At 42.0% G+C, this 14,423-nt stretch overlaps 3 protein-coding genes across 4 annotated transcripts in view; 2 read left to right on the top strand and 1 right to left on the bottom strand.

The window, feature by feature from the left end:
• The window catches only part of tut7 (terminal uridylyl transferase 7), an 18,262-nt gene extending 17,220 nt beyond the window's left edge, over positions 1 to 1,042 (bottom strand). For both annotated transcript variants that reach the window (XM_086030787.1, XM_086030788.1), the window contains exon 1: positions 887 to 1,042. The gene's annotated coding sequence lies outside the window, so the exon portion shown is untranslated. The remainder of the gene's footprint in view (positions 1 to 886) is intronic.
• Positions 1 to 4,221, top strand: part of ccno (cyclin O) — a 4,251-nt gene extending 30 nt beyond the window's left edge. The window contains exons 1-3 of the mRNA XM_086030797.1: positions 1 to 1,736; positions 2,856 to 3,041; positions 3,668 to 4,221. The exon at positions 1 to 1,736 is cut by the window's left edge and continues 30 nt beyond it. Of these exons, the coding sequence (XP_085886923.1) occupies positions 1,440 to 1,736; positions 2,856 to 3,041; positions 3,668 to 4,138 (954 nt within the window). The 5' untranslated portion in view covers positions 1 to 1,439 and the 3' untranslated portion in view covers positions 4,139 to 4,221. The remainder of the gene's footprint in view (positions 1,737 to 2,855; positions 3,042 to 3,667) is intronic.
• Positions 4,222 to 6,416: 2,195 nt separating this feature from the next.
• mcidas (multiciliate differentiation and DNA synthesis associated cell cycle protein) lies at positions 6,417 to 10,984 on the top strand. Its single transcript, XM_086030219.1, has 7 exons — positions 6,417 to 6,494; positions 6,561 to 6,654; positions 6,721 to 6,791; positions 7,159 to 7,219; positions 8,627 to 8,844; positions 9,060 to 9,167; positions 10,294 to 10,984. The coding sequence occupies exons 1-7, from the start codon at positions 6,417 to 6,419 to the stop codon at positions 10,708 to 10,710; spliced, it is 1,047 nt and encodes a 348-aa protein (XP_085886345.1). The 3' UTR covers positions 10,711 to 10,984.
• The last annotated feature ends 3,439 nt before the right edge of the window (positions 10,985 to 14,423 follow it).

Here is a 14,423-nt window from a genome sequence, read left to right as displayed (position 1 = left end):
TCTAAAATTCATCCTGATGGTTGTGCACGTCTGATCTGCAACTACTGCAAACGATTGGTTGAGATTATTGCTGCCAAAGGAAGATCAACTATAAATGCAAGGTTTCACTTTCGTTTTCCGGCCTATCCCGTGCAGGTTTACATGTAATGCTCTATAATAATGAGAGCATATTGTTTGTGTGCTATTCGTTTAGGCAGACTCTGTTTGTTCTTGTGATGAAGATGAAAATCAGACTACATTTTGTGACCAATTCATGAAAAAATGTAAAAAATGTTTTCTCTCCCACTGTACCGTTGCACTTCTAGTGATGATACACTATGTGGTTTTGCAATCATAACCGGCCCTAACTACCAGGATGTCGCCTGCGATGTCAACAAGTTTGACGCCCCTGATTCAAACTGTGCAACGTGTTGTACTTAAGATAACCTCATGTTTAACTTTGTTATTTTGACAGTTAACAATAAGAGTTTGAAGTTGAGAGGAGGGGGAAAAATGCAGCCCCAGCCAAGAGACCAAGCTCTCCATACCGACTTCTTACAAGAGATTATGTCATGGCGTTAGCATGGATTAGCATGCTAGCGTGTGCGCACTGCTTCTTCTTCTGACTATTGCTTCTTCTTCCGTAATATGAAGAGTTACAATCTCGCTAAACGTGCAAGGAAACATACGAACCCAGTTCACACGAACCGTTATATCGGCAATCACGGTCAACGCCGCTGTTAGCCGTGTAGCATTCTCAGCTAAGCTACCTAGCTAACCCCATAGCAACTAATGCTAGCTATGCTTTGCCTTGTTTTTCTGTGCAACAATTCAGCTCGTTAAGTACGCTAACGACGGTATAGTGCAATACGCTGCTACTTAGTAGGTAAAAAGGTCACTTCCGTACCTTTAAAATGTGGACAAAGAACATACTTGAAGCTTCGTTCTGGGCCGGACGTTTTTTTTTTTTTTTCAACGCCGCTCTCGCATTGACTTTGGAAAGTGTGTACGGCAGCGGCGGGACAGGCAGCTTTCGTGTTCCACCCACCACAGCAAAAAGGAACACACGGGGTTGTTTTCATATAAACATGACATCATTTTAAAAATAAACAATTATCGATTTGAAAAAGAAAACAATAAAAACAATCTTTTTAAAAACGCGAAACATGATGCCAATTTTATAGTGACAAATGCTTTCCATGTAATTTTATTTTATTTTATTTTTTAATTACGTCTCCACTCCAGTTGGTAACCAATCTCAAGTGTTTGACATATGGTGCCCATGTGTTAAGAACTAATTGGGACAGGCAGGTTCAATTGTTTTGGTCTGGCTCTCGTCACCATGGTAACGAAGCGAGTGAAGCGGGGAAGATCCCGGGAAAGGGCGACTCCCCCTTCACCTTCGACTGGGTAAACTCTGGCCTCGGTCTGGGCTGGGGTCCATCTGACGCACGCCGGAGATGGTGCTCATGAAGCGGGGCGGTGGTGGCTCCGTGCGGGTCCGGGTTGAGCGGTACCGGAAGCAGAAACTTGTGTCCAGATTGAGTGACTCCGGTTTCGAGGAGGATTTGGCAGGTTCTCCCACTCCTCATACCCAGGCAGCTTCCTCACCTCTGCGTGGTGTGGACGAACCGGAGGTTGACCCGGCAGGACAAGCTTCCAACTGGTACCTCCAGTATGGTGACGTCGGCTACAGGATCCAGAAGGAAAGAGAGACGCTGTTTTACCCGTCCAAAAGTCTTGCTCTCCAGCCACAAGTAGGTTCAAACGCAGGGCAGGACACACTTGAACGTTGTGGTCAAATTAGGGCCACATTTGTGTTTTAAAAGGGACAGATCATGGAGAGAGGTAATTAAAAGTACTCAAACTAGAAGTGCAGATATGTGTATAAAAAAATCAAAAAGAAAAGACCCTTGTAAACGTAATGGGTTACTGATACAACTCCATTACTTGAGTAAACGTTTTTTTAAAAAGTACACATTTAACTTTAGTACAGCACTGCATCAATTCATTACATTATCAGGCTTTGACCAAAACAAAGGAATCGCAAATCATCTTTGCGTATTGAAATAAATGGAAATGCCATTAAACCATTCCGCTACTCCGCCCACAACATGTTTGTATTTTAATAAGGGAAAATATCATTCTACAATATTGCACTTTAGAGTAATAAGTTAATACCCTGTAAAGAAATGAAAGAGTTTGTGCATCATCGTGCCCGCCTTAGCCATCCATAGGCAGTGTATTGTAGTCATGCAGATACGAACAAAGAACAATCCTACTTCTACTACTAATGTCAGTAACTCAGTAAGATGCTGTAATATTAGTTATTTTTCATGGAAAATAAAGAATGTATGCTTGTGAGTATTATCTGTATACATGTGTTGCTCCACCGTTTGTGTTCAGATGCTGCTTCTAAAACGGTAACTATCGATGCTAACTGTATACTAATCCTTGTGACGTTTCAATAACACAGTTGTGTGTATGTTGAGACACACCATCAGAGCATAATTGCAACCATTTAAATTATATCTGTGATAAAACTAAATGTTTTAAGAATTACAAGCAAGACATCAACAAAATCATACCAAAAAAGCGGATTTAAAACCTAATTTATGTGTTATAGTTGGTATATAAATTGGTCAACAAGGCGGAGGGACAAGAGAAAAAAGCTATTTTATGGAGTCCTTTAAAATAGTATTTACAAATCACTTTTACTACAGTTACATTTTGTCTCAGGACAACTCATATACACAACAAGTGCATGTTTCTATATTTTGTTCATGGATTGTTTATAACTTAAAAGGGTACAGTAAATGTTCATATGTTTTTTTTTAAAAATCCAGATTCTGTAAATAAAGTTGATTAATTGATAGGTGACGGCCGAGGCGCGCTGCAAGCTGGTCAGCTGGTTGATCCCGGTGCACAAGCACTTCCGCCTGTCCTTTGAGTGCTGCTGCCTGACGGTCAACATAATGGACAGGTTCCTGGCATGCACGCCGGTGGCCGCCGATTGCTTCCAGCTTCTGGGCGTCACGGCACTGCTCCTTGCCAGCAAAAAGGTATTTGTAGGAACACTCCATCCATCCATCCATCCATCCATCCATCCATCCATCCATCCATTATATATACAGGTACCATTGGATTTGACATTTGTCAAATATGCTGGCTGGCGGCTCTGCAAGAGGGAGGGCTGTACTGCTGTGGGTGTGGTCAAATACGACTTCAATCATGGCCAATCATAGCGTCTCCTTTAATTCCCCATAAATGTGGCTAGTCGCACACAAGAGTCTTGACATGACGGAAACATTTCTGCGCTGTGAAGTGGGCACTTGCAGACCCCGCCTGCACACCTGTGCTGCCCAGTAAAAAATTAGAACACAATGATTGAGAGCCTTTAAATCTTGCTGTTCACATATTTATGAATGAAATAAGCCTGACTCCACCACACGTCCGCGGAGCTCAGAATCTGCCTGCGCCCAATGAAATTCACCACAATCGCCTTGCGACAGTATTTAGACGTGGTCTTGGCAGGCGTAAGTTCAGACCGACTTTCTACCACCAAACTAGCGCAGGTACGCTGTCTTCGAAAATAGAGCCCCTGATTATTATGGTGGTGGCCTACTTGTTCGACAACATTTCAGAACCACTGCTATCAAGCATGGATGGTTAAATGTTTCTTTCCCAGGTGGAGGTGTGCTCCCCCAGCATCAGTCATCTCTTGTCCCTGTGCTGCGGCACCTTCACCAGGGAGCAGCTCTGCAACCTGGAGTGTCTCATCCTGCTGCGCCTCCACTTCCGTCTGGGCGCGCCCACCCTGGCCTTCTTCTTGGACTACCACGCCAACCGCACGGATGGCGCGAAGCGTTGCAGCAGCCTGGCCCAAAAGGTGTGTGAGCTGAGCCTGGCCGACTACGCCTTCAATAAGTACGTCCCGTCTCTGACCGCCAGCTGCGCGCTGAGCCTGGCGCACGAGTTACTCCAAGGTGAGCACGTCAGCTGCCAGCCGGAGACTGAATTACAGGACAGCATGATGGAGGATCAGTGCGGGAGCGACCACGACAAAGCAGGCGGCAGTTTGGCTCGGGAGTGCAGAGGCAACCTGAAGCTGCTGGCCGCACTTAACAAGGAGTCGCTGGGTGGAGATGCAATTGTTTAAAGTGCAAATCAACCCAAACACATATTTTTTCAAGAATATGTTGCTAGCAGGCCCACTAGTTGAAACTCGGCATTCTGATTAATATTGCGTTTGTGGAATAAGAGTTAAAGAGTTTTTAGCCATCTCTGGGGGCGGCCATTTTGTCACTTCTGTCAACTGAAGATGACAGCAACGTTGCTCAGGGCTCAGGTAACGACCAATCACGGCTCAGCTTCAGAAAACAGGTCAGCCGTGATTGGTCGTTACCTGAGCCCTGAGCAGTTGTGATGTAATTTTCAGTCGACAGAAGTGACAAAATGGCCGCCCCCTGAGATGGCTAAAACGGGTGGATTTTGCTGCTTAACTCAATATTTATTGGAATGCCCCGTTTCAACTAGTGGACATGCATAGAACACATTCTTGAAAAAAAATATGAATAAGTTGACTTCCTCTTTAAACATACTGTATACACCTCAAATGCCTCATAATCTGTACAGGTGAACTTAATTTGAGTTTCTGCACATGTCCCAATGTTCAGTGTATCAATACCTTTTTGCACAACTTTGCACAAGGAGATAAAAATGCTACATCCGCCGCCTTGGCCCCCCCTTTTGCACGCCACTGCTGTTGTTGTTAGAAAACACCAAAGTGGTGCTAAATGTATTGAAATATGAACAGTGGGTCCAAAGGTGCGGCGCATCAGTGTTGCATGACAGCTCTGATCTGAAAATGATTATTTACAATAAATAATGTATCTACATTTAACTATCTGGGACAGTGATGTATAATGACAGGCAGATAAATGACATGCTCTTCCACTAGTTGGTAGTAGCCGCAGTTAATTTGCGTATCCACTTGTTGCCAATCAGAACAATATTGTGCTCAACTAAACAGGCCCGTACTTCACACAGACTACATTTGTGAGTAAATTGAGATCGTTTCAGTATTCATATACTTATTGTGACATTCTTGTTGTTGTTTTTTTCTTTTCAGTATTTCCACATCGTTTTTATTTGAGTCATTGTTTATCATATCATGTGTTGGGATGTCTGCCATGAAAGAGCAGACCAAAGTATGCAGTAAATGTTCTTCTTAAATGTGAAATAAAGTTGGAGTAAAAGTTGTTTGTCTGAATAAATGAGTCATTTGCACATTACATTTCTGGGATTATTAAACGACCCACAAATGTGCCGTTCATTTCATACAATTAAATAAAAACGATGTAGCTTTTAAACTTGTATTTCTGAAAATGTAACGCCATTAAAGCTAAAATCGACACATTCAAGCCTAAAACAAACTCTTTCCGCAAACATACATCCAGTAAACCATACATGTGGCAATTGTTTTCACATTTTCACAATATAAAATAGTCCAAATTCTTCATATAGGCCAACAATTTTTTTTACTATTACCAATAAATAACATTTATCAGAGGAAATATGCCTTTAATATTTCATAATTGGAATCCAGGTGTCATCTTAAACAAAAACTACACTTTTTAAGGCATATCCAGAGGTGATAAAACTAAATCTTCAGGATACAGACGTAAATACTTTAATTCATTACCGTTGTAAACGTTGTCATTTCGTGTTGTATTCTTCCACAATGACCTCTGCGCCCACGGAGGCTCTTTATCTCGCTAATCCATTACGCGTGGCAGCTCGACCTGCTGACACAGTGTCGACCACACAGGTGCATTCAGCGTGAAGAGCTCACTGGACTTCTCCTCTTGTTTGCTTGTTCGTGGAAAGGCATTTGTCAAAAGAGTGTTTGCCGAGCTGTCGCCTTTAATTGCCCTTTTCCTTTTCCACTTCTACTGGCCTTGAACTCTTCTGCTCTGCACGCGTAAAAAAATGCACCGGAAGTATAGCTCATATGCCCTGGAGATACAAATATCTGCGATAACACTGCTAAAAGAGGTCGTTTTGTTGTAGTGAAGGTGCGCAAAATTACGCACGGAATTTAACGTCTGTTGAGGTAAACACACGTCTTTGTACATTCACAACGGTCTGGTGGATACTTCTGTGCATGCACCACAGGCGCGTTTGGCACTAAGTGGAGCGCAGGTGGGCCGGCCTGACTCACAACCGCTGCAAAGGCGCCCTTTACGCGCGCTGCCACTTCCCACTCCAGCCCAGAAAGACCGTTAGTCCCCTCCAGCTCAATCTCCGAGGACGCCTTCAGTCCCTGGAGACGAGCTTAATACGTCCATTTGATTGGGCCGCAACATGAATCCGCGCCACGAACCGGGAGAATGTGGCCTTAAATGAGCCTGGAATCGTGCAAACAGAGTGGAGGGATGAAGCTGCACGGCGAGAGAAGCGTGTTTGATGTCGTGTGTAACAGGGGAGGGAGGCTCCCACGCCATGTCGACAAGGTATAGGACACGGTGCCTAAATGTGGCGCAAATAATGCAGATTCAAACTCTAAAATATTCCTATAGTTGGTGCTGGATAAAGTCCCCAGAAGCAGCAGTCCAGTCACTGTTTATGTGGAGCTGCCCTGCAACATTGAGCAAGGTTTGCGCATCTTTACAGGTACCACTTTGCTCTTTATGGGCTCAAATAAACAATTAATGACTCGTGGTTACTCTATTTTGTAAGCCTTTCCAACAATTGCATGGGACGATTTAGAAGACAGCACCAGAAAAGAGAGCGACTCTCTCGGCTCACAGGTAGGACTTTATTTTACCGTCTCGCGGTGTTTAATGACTCGTTTTGGCACATATTAGAGGAAAAACAAATAAGGTGGCAGATATGCAGTTGCTCATCACTCCCGGTCTGTTAATGTTTGACAAGGTGCGCTGGAATCCCGCACAAATAGCGTCGTAAGTCAGGCTACCAAAACATTACTTTTGCCCTACTGCCTTGAACGCATCACGCTCATTTTCTGAGTCATGATTGCTAGTGTATCCCTAAAGTCACACTGCTCTGCCTGGTGGTCCTGGTGGGACCCTCAGGTATCTTACCATTTTTTTAAAATGTTTTTTTGGTACATTTTAAATATGACTGTTTTTCATTTTATGTTGCTTTTCTCAACAGGTGAATGGATCTGATGGAGGTGAGCCGGACTTTGGGGATTTTGCACTGGATTTTATGGCAGGTAAGAAAAGCAAACATAACTCGAAAATGCAACCTCTGTAATAATTGCATGTGAATGCTGAAAACCGATGCTCAACTCAAATGCTGTGCGATTGAATTGTTGAAATGTAGTATGTGTGACTTGAAGTTGAATGATTTGAATTGGTCAGGAATTGTGGAAGGATTAAGCATGTGGGAAAAGTAATGTGAAAATGGGATCATTTGGGCAATGGACATCTTAAGGTGTCCTGAATGAGTTACGAGCTTGAAGAAATGTGAACGGGGTAAAAAGTTCATATCTAAATTTGGGTAATTGTGACATTTTAGGAATTTTACAATGAAAAGTGTGGAATTCTGGGAATGTTGGAAAAACATATGGAAAAAAAAATCCCAACACAGTTTGAATTGGTCAAAAATGTGGAAGGAGGAGATAATGCTGTAATGGTTATAATGGTTTGTGAATTTTCATTTGAGAATGTGTTAATTTTACTACCAAAGAAAGTGTGGAATTTTGGGGATGTGGGAATGATTGGAATGTGTAAAATAGCTCCCTAGATGTCCTAATTGAGATGAACAGATTGAAGTTGGAATGGTTTGAATCGGTCATAAAATATGGAAGGAAGAGGTAAATATGTAAAATACCTTTTGTATTTGTGAGTTCCATTGTACAAATGTGTGTGCAATTTTGGGAAATGTTTGAATGACCGAGATGATGCTCTGAATTAATTGAACAGTCGGAAGTTGGGATGGCTTGAATTGGTCAAGAAGTGTGGAAGGAAGTGGTAATATACAATTTCTCTTCAATTTGGGAATACGAATGTGAAAATGTGTGAATTGTACCGTGAAACGTGTGGAATTTTATGAATGTGGGAATTATAGCAATGTGGAGAATAGTTCCCTTGATGTCCTGAATGAGTTGAACATTTTGAAGTTGGAATGGGAAAGAACTCTTTTGTTGAGTATCTCATTCACTTGAGTGGGGTTGTTTTTTTGGGGGGGTCGGGGATGGCGGAAAATGTGGAATTCTAAGAAAATTCAGAAATGTTGGAATGTGGACCCAAGATACCCTGAATGAGGTAATATTTTGAAGTTGGAATAGTTTGAATCAATGGAGAAATGTAAAAGGAGAAAAGCAAATAATAGAAATATTATAATACTTATATTATATATCTTGGCTGTTGATCCGATGTGAGACTGACAATTTTGTGCAGTTTTCCTGCGTCTATTTGTGTTTTAATTGATTGCTTTCTCTTGTTATATTATTGCTGTTTTGGTATTGTAATGTAAAGTGTTTTGTTACAGCTGTAGCTGTTATGAAATGCGCTACGTAAATAAAATTGTATTGTATCTATTTTTGGTGGGTGTACCTATATGAATGCTCATTCACAAAATTCAACGTGACTATATTGCCATACTGTTGTTCTGCTAGATTCTCCAGCCACTCTGGAGAGCAGCCTGTCCCCTGGAGAGCTGGTCCCCTTTCAGGGCTGCGTCATACCCCCCCTCACCCCTCAGCACGTCTTCTCCCCAGAGGAAGGCCTCACACCTCCCAATTCGTCCGGCGCACATGGCCAGGAGGGTGCACTTTGGACGGGTTTCAGCTCGTGTCGAGCCACGACGGGACATGCTGTGGAGGTCGATAACCAGGTTGGCATTTATTAGTGATTATAGAAAAGTTGTAACAGAATCAGTCAAATCAGAGCTTGTGATCCATGGAAATCGGTTGAGTTATTTTTCCTGAAAATACAGTAGATGGGCATATTGGGAACTCTGTTTCATCCATAAAAAATGAATTTATGTGGGTCTTAAGTGGACTTTTTAAGTGGCTTCATAGGACTATCTGACCAGACTGTGCTTTCCAGCAGGTGCATGAGGCTTTGCACAGAAGACAAAGTGACGCATCTGAGGAGAGGAACCGTCACCTAAGACAGCTAGCGTGCCGAGCAAAGCTTCTGGCATCTGTGCTGGAGGTGAGTGAGAAATGTTTGGTGGGAACCACATTACGTTAAAGTGAACCCTCGTTCACCGCAGGGAGGGACGCTCCAATTGGGGAAAATCTGTCAGACCACATGTTAAATGTTGTTTTTGAAAAGATAATTTTAGGCCACCCGATGTATCACATTTGAATTTACAAAAACACATTTTAAATGGGAAGTCAACACAAAAATGTTCTTTTCAAAAATATGTTCTTCTTCTAGTCAAAATACCTCATTCTGATTAATATTGCATTTGCGGAATATGAGTTTAAAAAGGAAATCAACCCAAACATATTTTTTTCAAGAATATATGTTCTATCCAAACCCACCAGTTTGGCAACAAGGCATTCTGATAAATATTGCGCTTGTGGAATAAGAGTTAATCCACTCGCTTTTAGCCATCTCTGGGGGCGACCATTTTGTCAATTCTGTCGACTGAAAATGACATCACAACTACCCAGGGCTCAGGTAACGACCAATCACGGCTCAGAGACTTAGCAGTTGTGATGTCATTTTCAGTCAACAGAAATGACAAAATGGCCGCCCCCTGAGATTGCTAAAGGCGGGTGGATTTTGCTGCTTAACTCATATTGCACAAACGCAATATTAATCAGACTGCCGAGTTTCAACTAGTGGGCCTGCTGGGAATATATTCTTGGAAAAAATATGTTTGGGTTGATTTCCACTTTAAACAGCAAAAGCCACTTGTTTTTATCCACCAGTTTTTTTTGTCAAATTTTTGTTCCTTATTATATATATAACACAAACTATATTTTTGGGTAGGGAAGCTGGAATGGATTAATGGCACTTGCATTGTGAGCATGGTCACGGAACAAATCAAACTTGTACTTCAAGGCACTGTACAACTGAACTGTATTTAACAGATTAACTCATTTACTGCCAGACATTTTCAGACCGTCTTTTACCCAAACGTTTGAAAAAAATGTGAAAAAAATATAAATAAATTCCTGGGATTCAATGGCTGGACTGTGAAAAGACAAATAAATACGTCGATGGCAGTGAATGAGTTAAAAAAATCTCAAGTGACTGTAATATTATTTAAAGTTTGGTGAGAGTAGATCATGGAGGAAGCCTCATCTTTACCTGTGTCCTCTTTCAGAAACTAATGGCAGACAAAGAGCCAGATACCGGCGAACCGGCGAGGCCTTGTGGCGGTAAATCCACAAGTCCCTGCAAGAGGCAGCGACTGGACGACTGCTGCGAGTCCTCCGACTCGGTGGAGGAGATATTGAAAGACGTCAGCACGCGCTGCGACGCCGCGCTTAGCGCCACCGCCGGCGGGAGCGCGCCACGACGGAACACGGACACTATCCCCATGTACGGGTCATTCTCGGGCCTGCAAACCTCCATCGGCAAGGACAGCAGCGGCGAGGCGGAAGAGGACGCGTCGTCTTTCCGCACTTTTGTCAAAGAGCGCGGCACGATAAGGACCCGCGTGTTCCCTCACGGCCGGGCTTTCACCTCGGGCACCCAACATGGAGGCTACCGCTTCCGCTGGGTTCCCAACCATAACTAAGAGCACCCAAAAAAACAAAAACAAACCACAACTGTTAAGGAAGTGTGGGTGGGCAAAACAATGTTAATGCTTAACTTCTAATCTCCAGTGATATCGGTAAATGATTACATGATGTCTTCCTCAGGTAGCTTGTAGGCTAATCAGTCAGAGGACACAACACTGCCCGAGCATTTGTTAGCATTGCGCTGCTGTTTACATGCCTCCAATTGTAATTATCTCGAGCCAAACGCTGTCATTTTGTCAACATTTACTTGTCTTTTTTTTTTTATGTTATTTTGCCGTTCAGAGAGTCCACTTGAACGCTGGATGGGATTTTATTGTGAAACGAGGGACTTAGGAAACGTAAATAAATGATTTGTGTGCTAACTTTGCTTGTTTGAGCAGTGAAACAAATGTAACCTGGTGACCTCTGAGGAGCACAGGCTTCCTTTCCTTTTGTCTCTCAGTCTTCTGCATTGACCGTGTGGTTTGAGAAAGATCGCTGCGTCATGATGCATTGCGCTCTACATCCTTCTTTATATCCTTGTTTTTCACATTTTAACTTTGTACACAAACAGGATGGCTCGCTGTGCTCAAGCACTAGCGTCAAACTCAAGAACAGCAGGCCAGATCCCCCCTCCACCTTATTTCTGTGGCCCGCGAAAGCTTGCCAGTTTTAGGGATCCATTAGGCTTGTAGAAATGATAATAAATAATAATAATAATAAATACAGGATGCCTACAGCTAAGGCGAGTTAAATTCAAGACTTTTAAGACGTTTTCTTTCAAATTTAATGTACATTTAAGACCAACTTCACAATGTTCCCAATGTCCCATACAAGCTTGACATTTGACCAATTTTCTACTATGACTTGCAAGCGAAATTTTTTTTAGATACAAGTGCTGTATGGTGGCAGTGAACTCAACTCAATTCACCGAGCAACAAGCAGCAGATAGTGGACAATTATTTAAAGAGGCTTCAAACTCTTTATGTCACTCCCAGTTGAAGTTTACTGTCAAAATAAATATAAAACAAAGGAAATTACACCTTGTGTATTCAAAACAACTCCATGGTGTTGCAACATGGCAACCCTTTGAGTAAAAGATAATTGATCACAAAGCACAAATGTAGACAGATAATATACCAATACTCCCAGTTACATATTCTTGATCCTCTGCGAAGAACGATGCTACTGCGGCTCACTGAGGAGTGAGGAGTCTGTATTTATTTTCGTAAGTCTGTATTATACTGGCCACAGATGGCCAATTTGCGCACACCAGAAGGAGCCGCACAATGGTTATTGAATTGAAGAAAAAAAATTGGCAAAGATTGATGAATTCTTTGACTATTTAAGTCATTGGGTCTACACCTTGTGGTAGGTATGTGTACCACACTTTGAGAATCACTCATTGCATTAAAAAAAAATGGAAATGTTCCTCTATCATCAAAAACCCCATGAACAATCTTAAAAAGATCAACTTGTGTAAATAATGTGACCTTTAGCATTCTCCCCCTGATAGCGTTTTACACACGACACAGTGTGTCAACGTGCGGTAGACAATGTCGGACCTCAGGTCATGCAGGCACCTGTTTAAACTTCCCCAAAGTGAGTGCGTTTGCTTTAGGTCAGCAAAGAGAGTGCCGTGTCCTCTCAGCTACGCTCAAGTCACACTTGACAAAAGGTGGCCATGAGAGGCTCAATGAGGATGAGACACCGACCCCCTGATCGATGAAACCGCAATGGGGAAAAATACGATCATTGTTGTTGTCTTGGCGCTGAGCTTATGAGGTCATTGTCCTGTTGGAAGGTCAACCTTCGCCCCAATCTGAGGTCGTGAGCAGGTTTTCATCCAGCATGTCTCTGTACATTGCTGAGTATGGTGATGAGCGAGGTCTGCCATCCACGCCAGAGTGTTCAATCTTTGTCTCATCAGACCAAAGCTTTTTTTCTCATGGTCTGAGAGTCCTTCAGGGTTTTTTTGGCAAACGCCAGGCGGGCTGCCATGTGCCTTTCACGAAGGAGCGGCTTCTTGTCCTTTTGGAAGCTTCTCCTCACTCCACAACAACTGGAGCTCGGACAGAGTGACCAGGGGATTCTTGGTCACCGCCCTGACCAAAGCCCTTCCTCCCTGATTGCTCATGTAGTTTAGATGGGCGGCCAGCTCTAGGAAAACTTCTGCTGGCTCGGAACTCCTTCCATTTACGGATGATGGAGGCCACTGTGCTCATTGAAACCTTCAAAGGAGCAGATATTTTTCCGTACCCTTCCCCAGATTTGTGACCCGAGGCAATCCTGCCTTGTGCTGACATGCACTGTCACCTTGACTTCAACTGTCAACCAAAACACAATTTTTCAAGAATATGTTTTTGAAAAGTGCAAGCCCACTAGTTGAAACAAGGCATTCCGATAAATATTGCATTTGTGGAATAAGAGTTAAGCCACCCTGTTTTTGCTATCTCTGGGCTGAGCCGTGATTGGTCCTTACATGAGCACCGAGTAGTTGTGATGTCATTTTCAGTAGACAGAAGTGATAAATGGCCGAGATGGCTAAAATCGTGTGGATTAACTGTTATTCCACAACGAAATATTAATCAGAATGCCGTGATTCAACTAGTGGGCCGGCTGGGAACAAATTGAAAATAATGTGAAAAAAAAAATTAAGCAACATGCACCAAAACTAAGCATTACAATCATAATGTTTGATATAGATGTGATATTTGCTATGGATATAGAAATATGTCTGGACCTCAGACGACCAAATACAGTAACTTGCATTTTAACGAGCTGAGCAGCTTGTCAATGACGCAGGAAGCTTTGAGCCGAGGGCATGGTCCACCTTATTGAATGCATGCAAGCAATAAATGTGTTTGTGATCGACAGCAGGTCCCGCAGGCCAAAGTGGGACCGAGCTTTTTCTATTTCGTTTTTTTTTTTTTTTTTGTAAGCGGACACATTTCACCGCTTAAAGCTAGCGCCAAACTGCGGGGGCTCATGAGGGAGGGGAAATCTATACTAACACACATCACACAATGGGTTTCTAAGGAGACTCAAACCAAACCTGCGGGTTGGGGTGCGAAGCAGCAGGAGTTCCGCGGGAAGATTTGACAGCAGAAAAGACTGGCATACAACGACAGTAGACCTGTGAAAAATAAAATATAAATAAATGCACTTGGAATTCAATTACAAATCATAAAAAAAAATATACAATTATAAGACAATGGCTATTAATTTAAATGTGCTGATGTATTTTATTATATATCATTTTTATTGCAGTAGTTACGTAAATGAGGACAATAATTTAAAAAAAGTAACAACCGACACGCCCGCACAAAAATAATAAGGTACTAATAGTACCCACTGTAAATTCTAAACTTAAGAGACACTACAAACATATTGCACACATATTAGAAAAAATAAAAGTAATGCTACTAATCAATTCCAATATGTTTTATTTTATTAGTATATATTGACTCGAGTACAACATGATCATTTAAACATCATTTAATTTATTTAAGTAATAAAAAATACGATCAATAATGATGATTAGTTGACATTTACAGTAGGCTGTAGAACCAAATCATAAAAAAGAAACAAAATATGAATACTACAATTTTAAGTAAACAAATAAACTATAACTATAAGTAAACAAATGTTATACCTGTATTTGTATTAATAAATGGTATTGTGTATTACAAAGTATAATGAGTAATGCATAATGATTGATGAGTTAGCA

Source organism: Filicampus tigris, chromosome 5 (assembly GCF_054856515.1).
Source record: "Filicampus tigris isolate MCC_2025a chromosome 5, RoL_Ftig_1.0, whole genome shotgun sequence".
Taxonomy (NCBI): domain Eukaryota; kingdom Metazoa; phylum Chordata; class Actinopteri; order Syngnathiformes; family Syngnathidae; genus Filicampus; species Filicampus tigris.
This window is presented reverse-complemented; position numbering and strand designations above follow the sequence as displayed.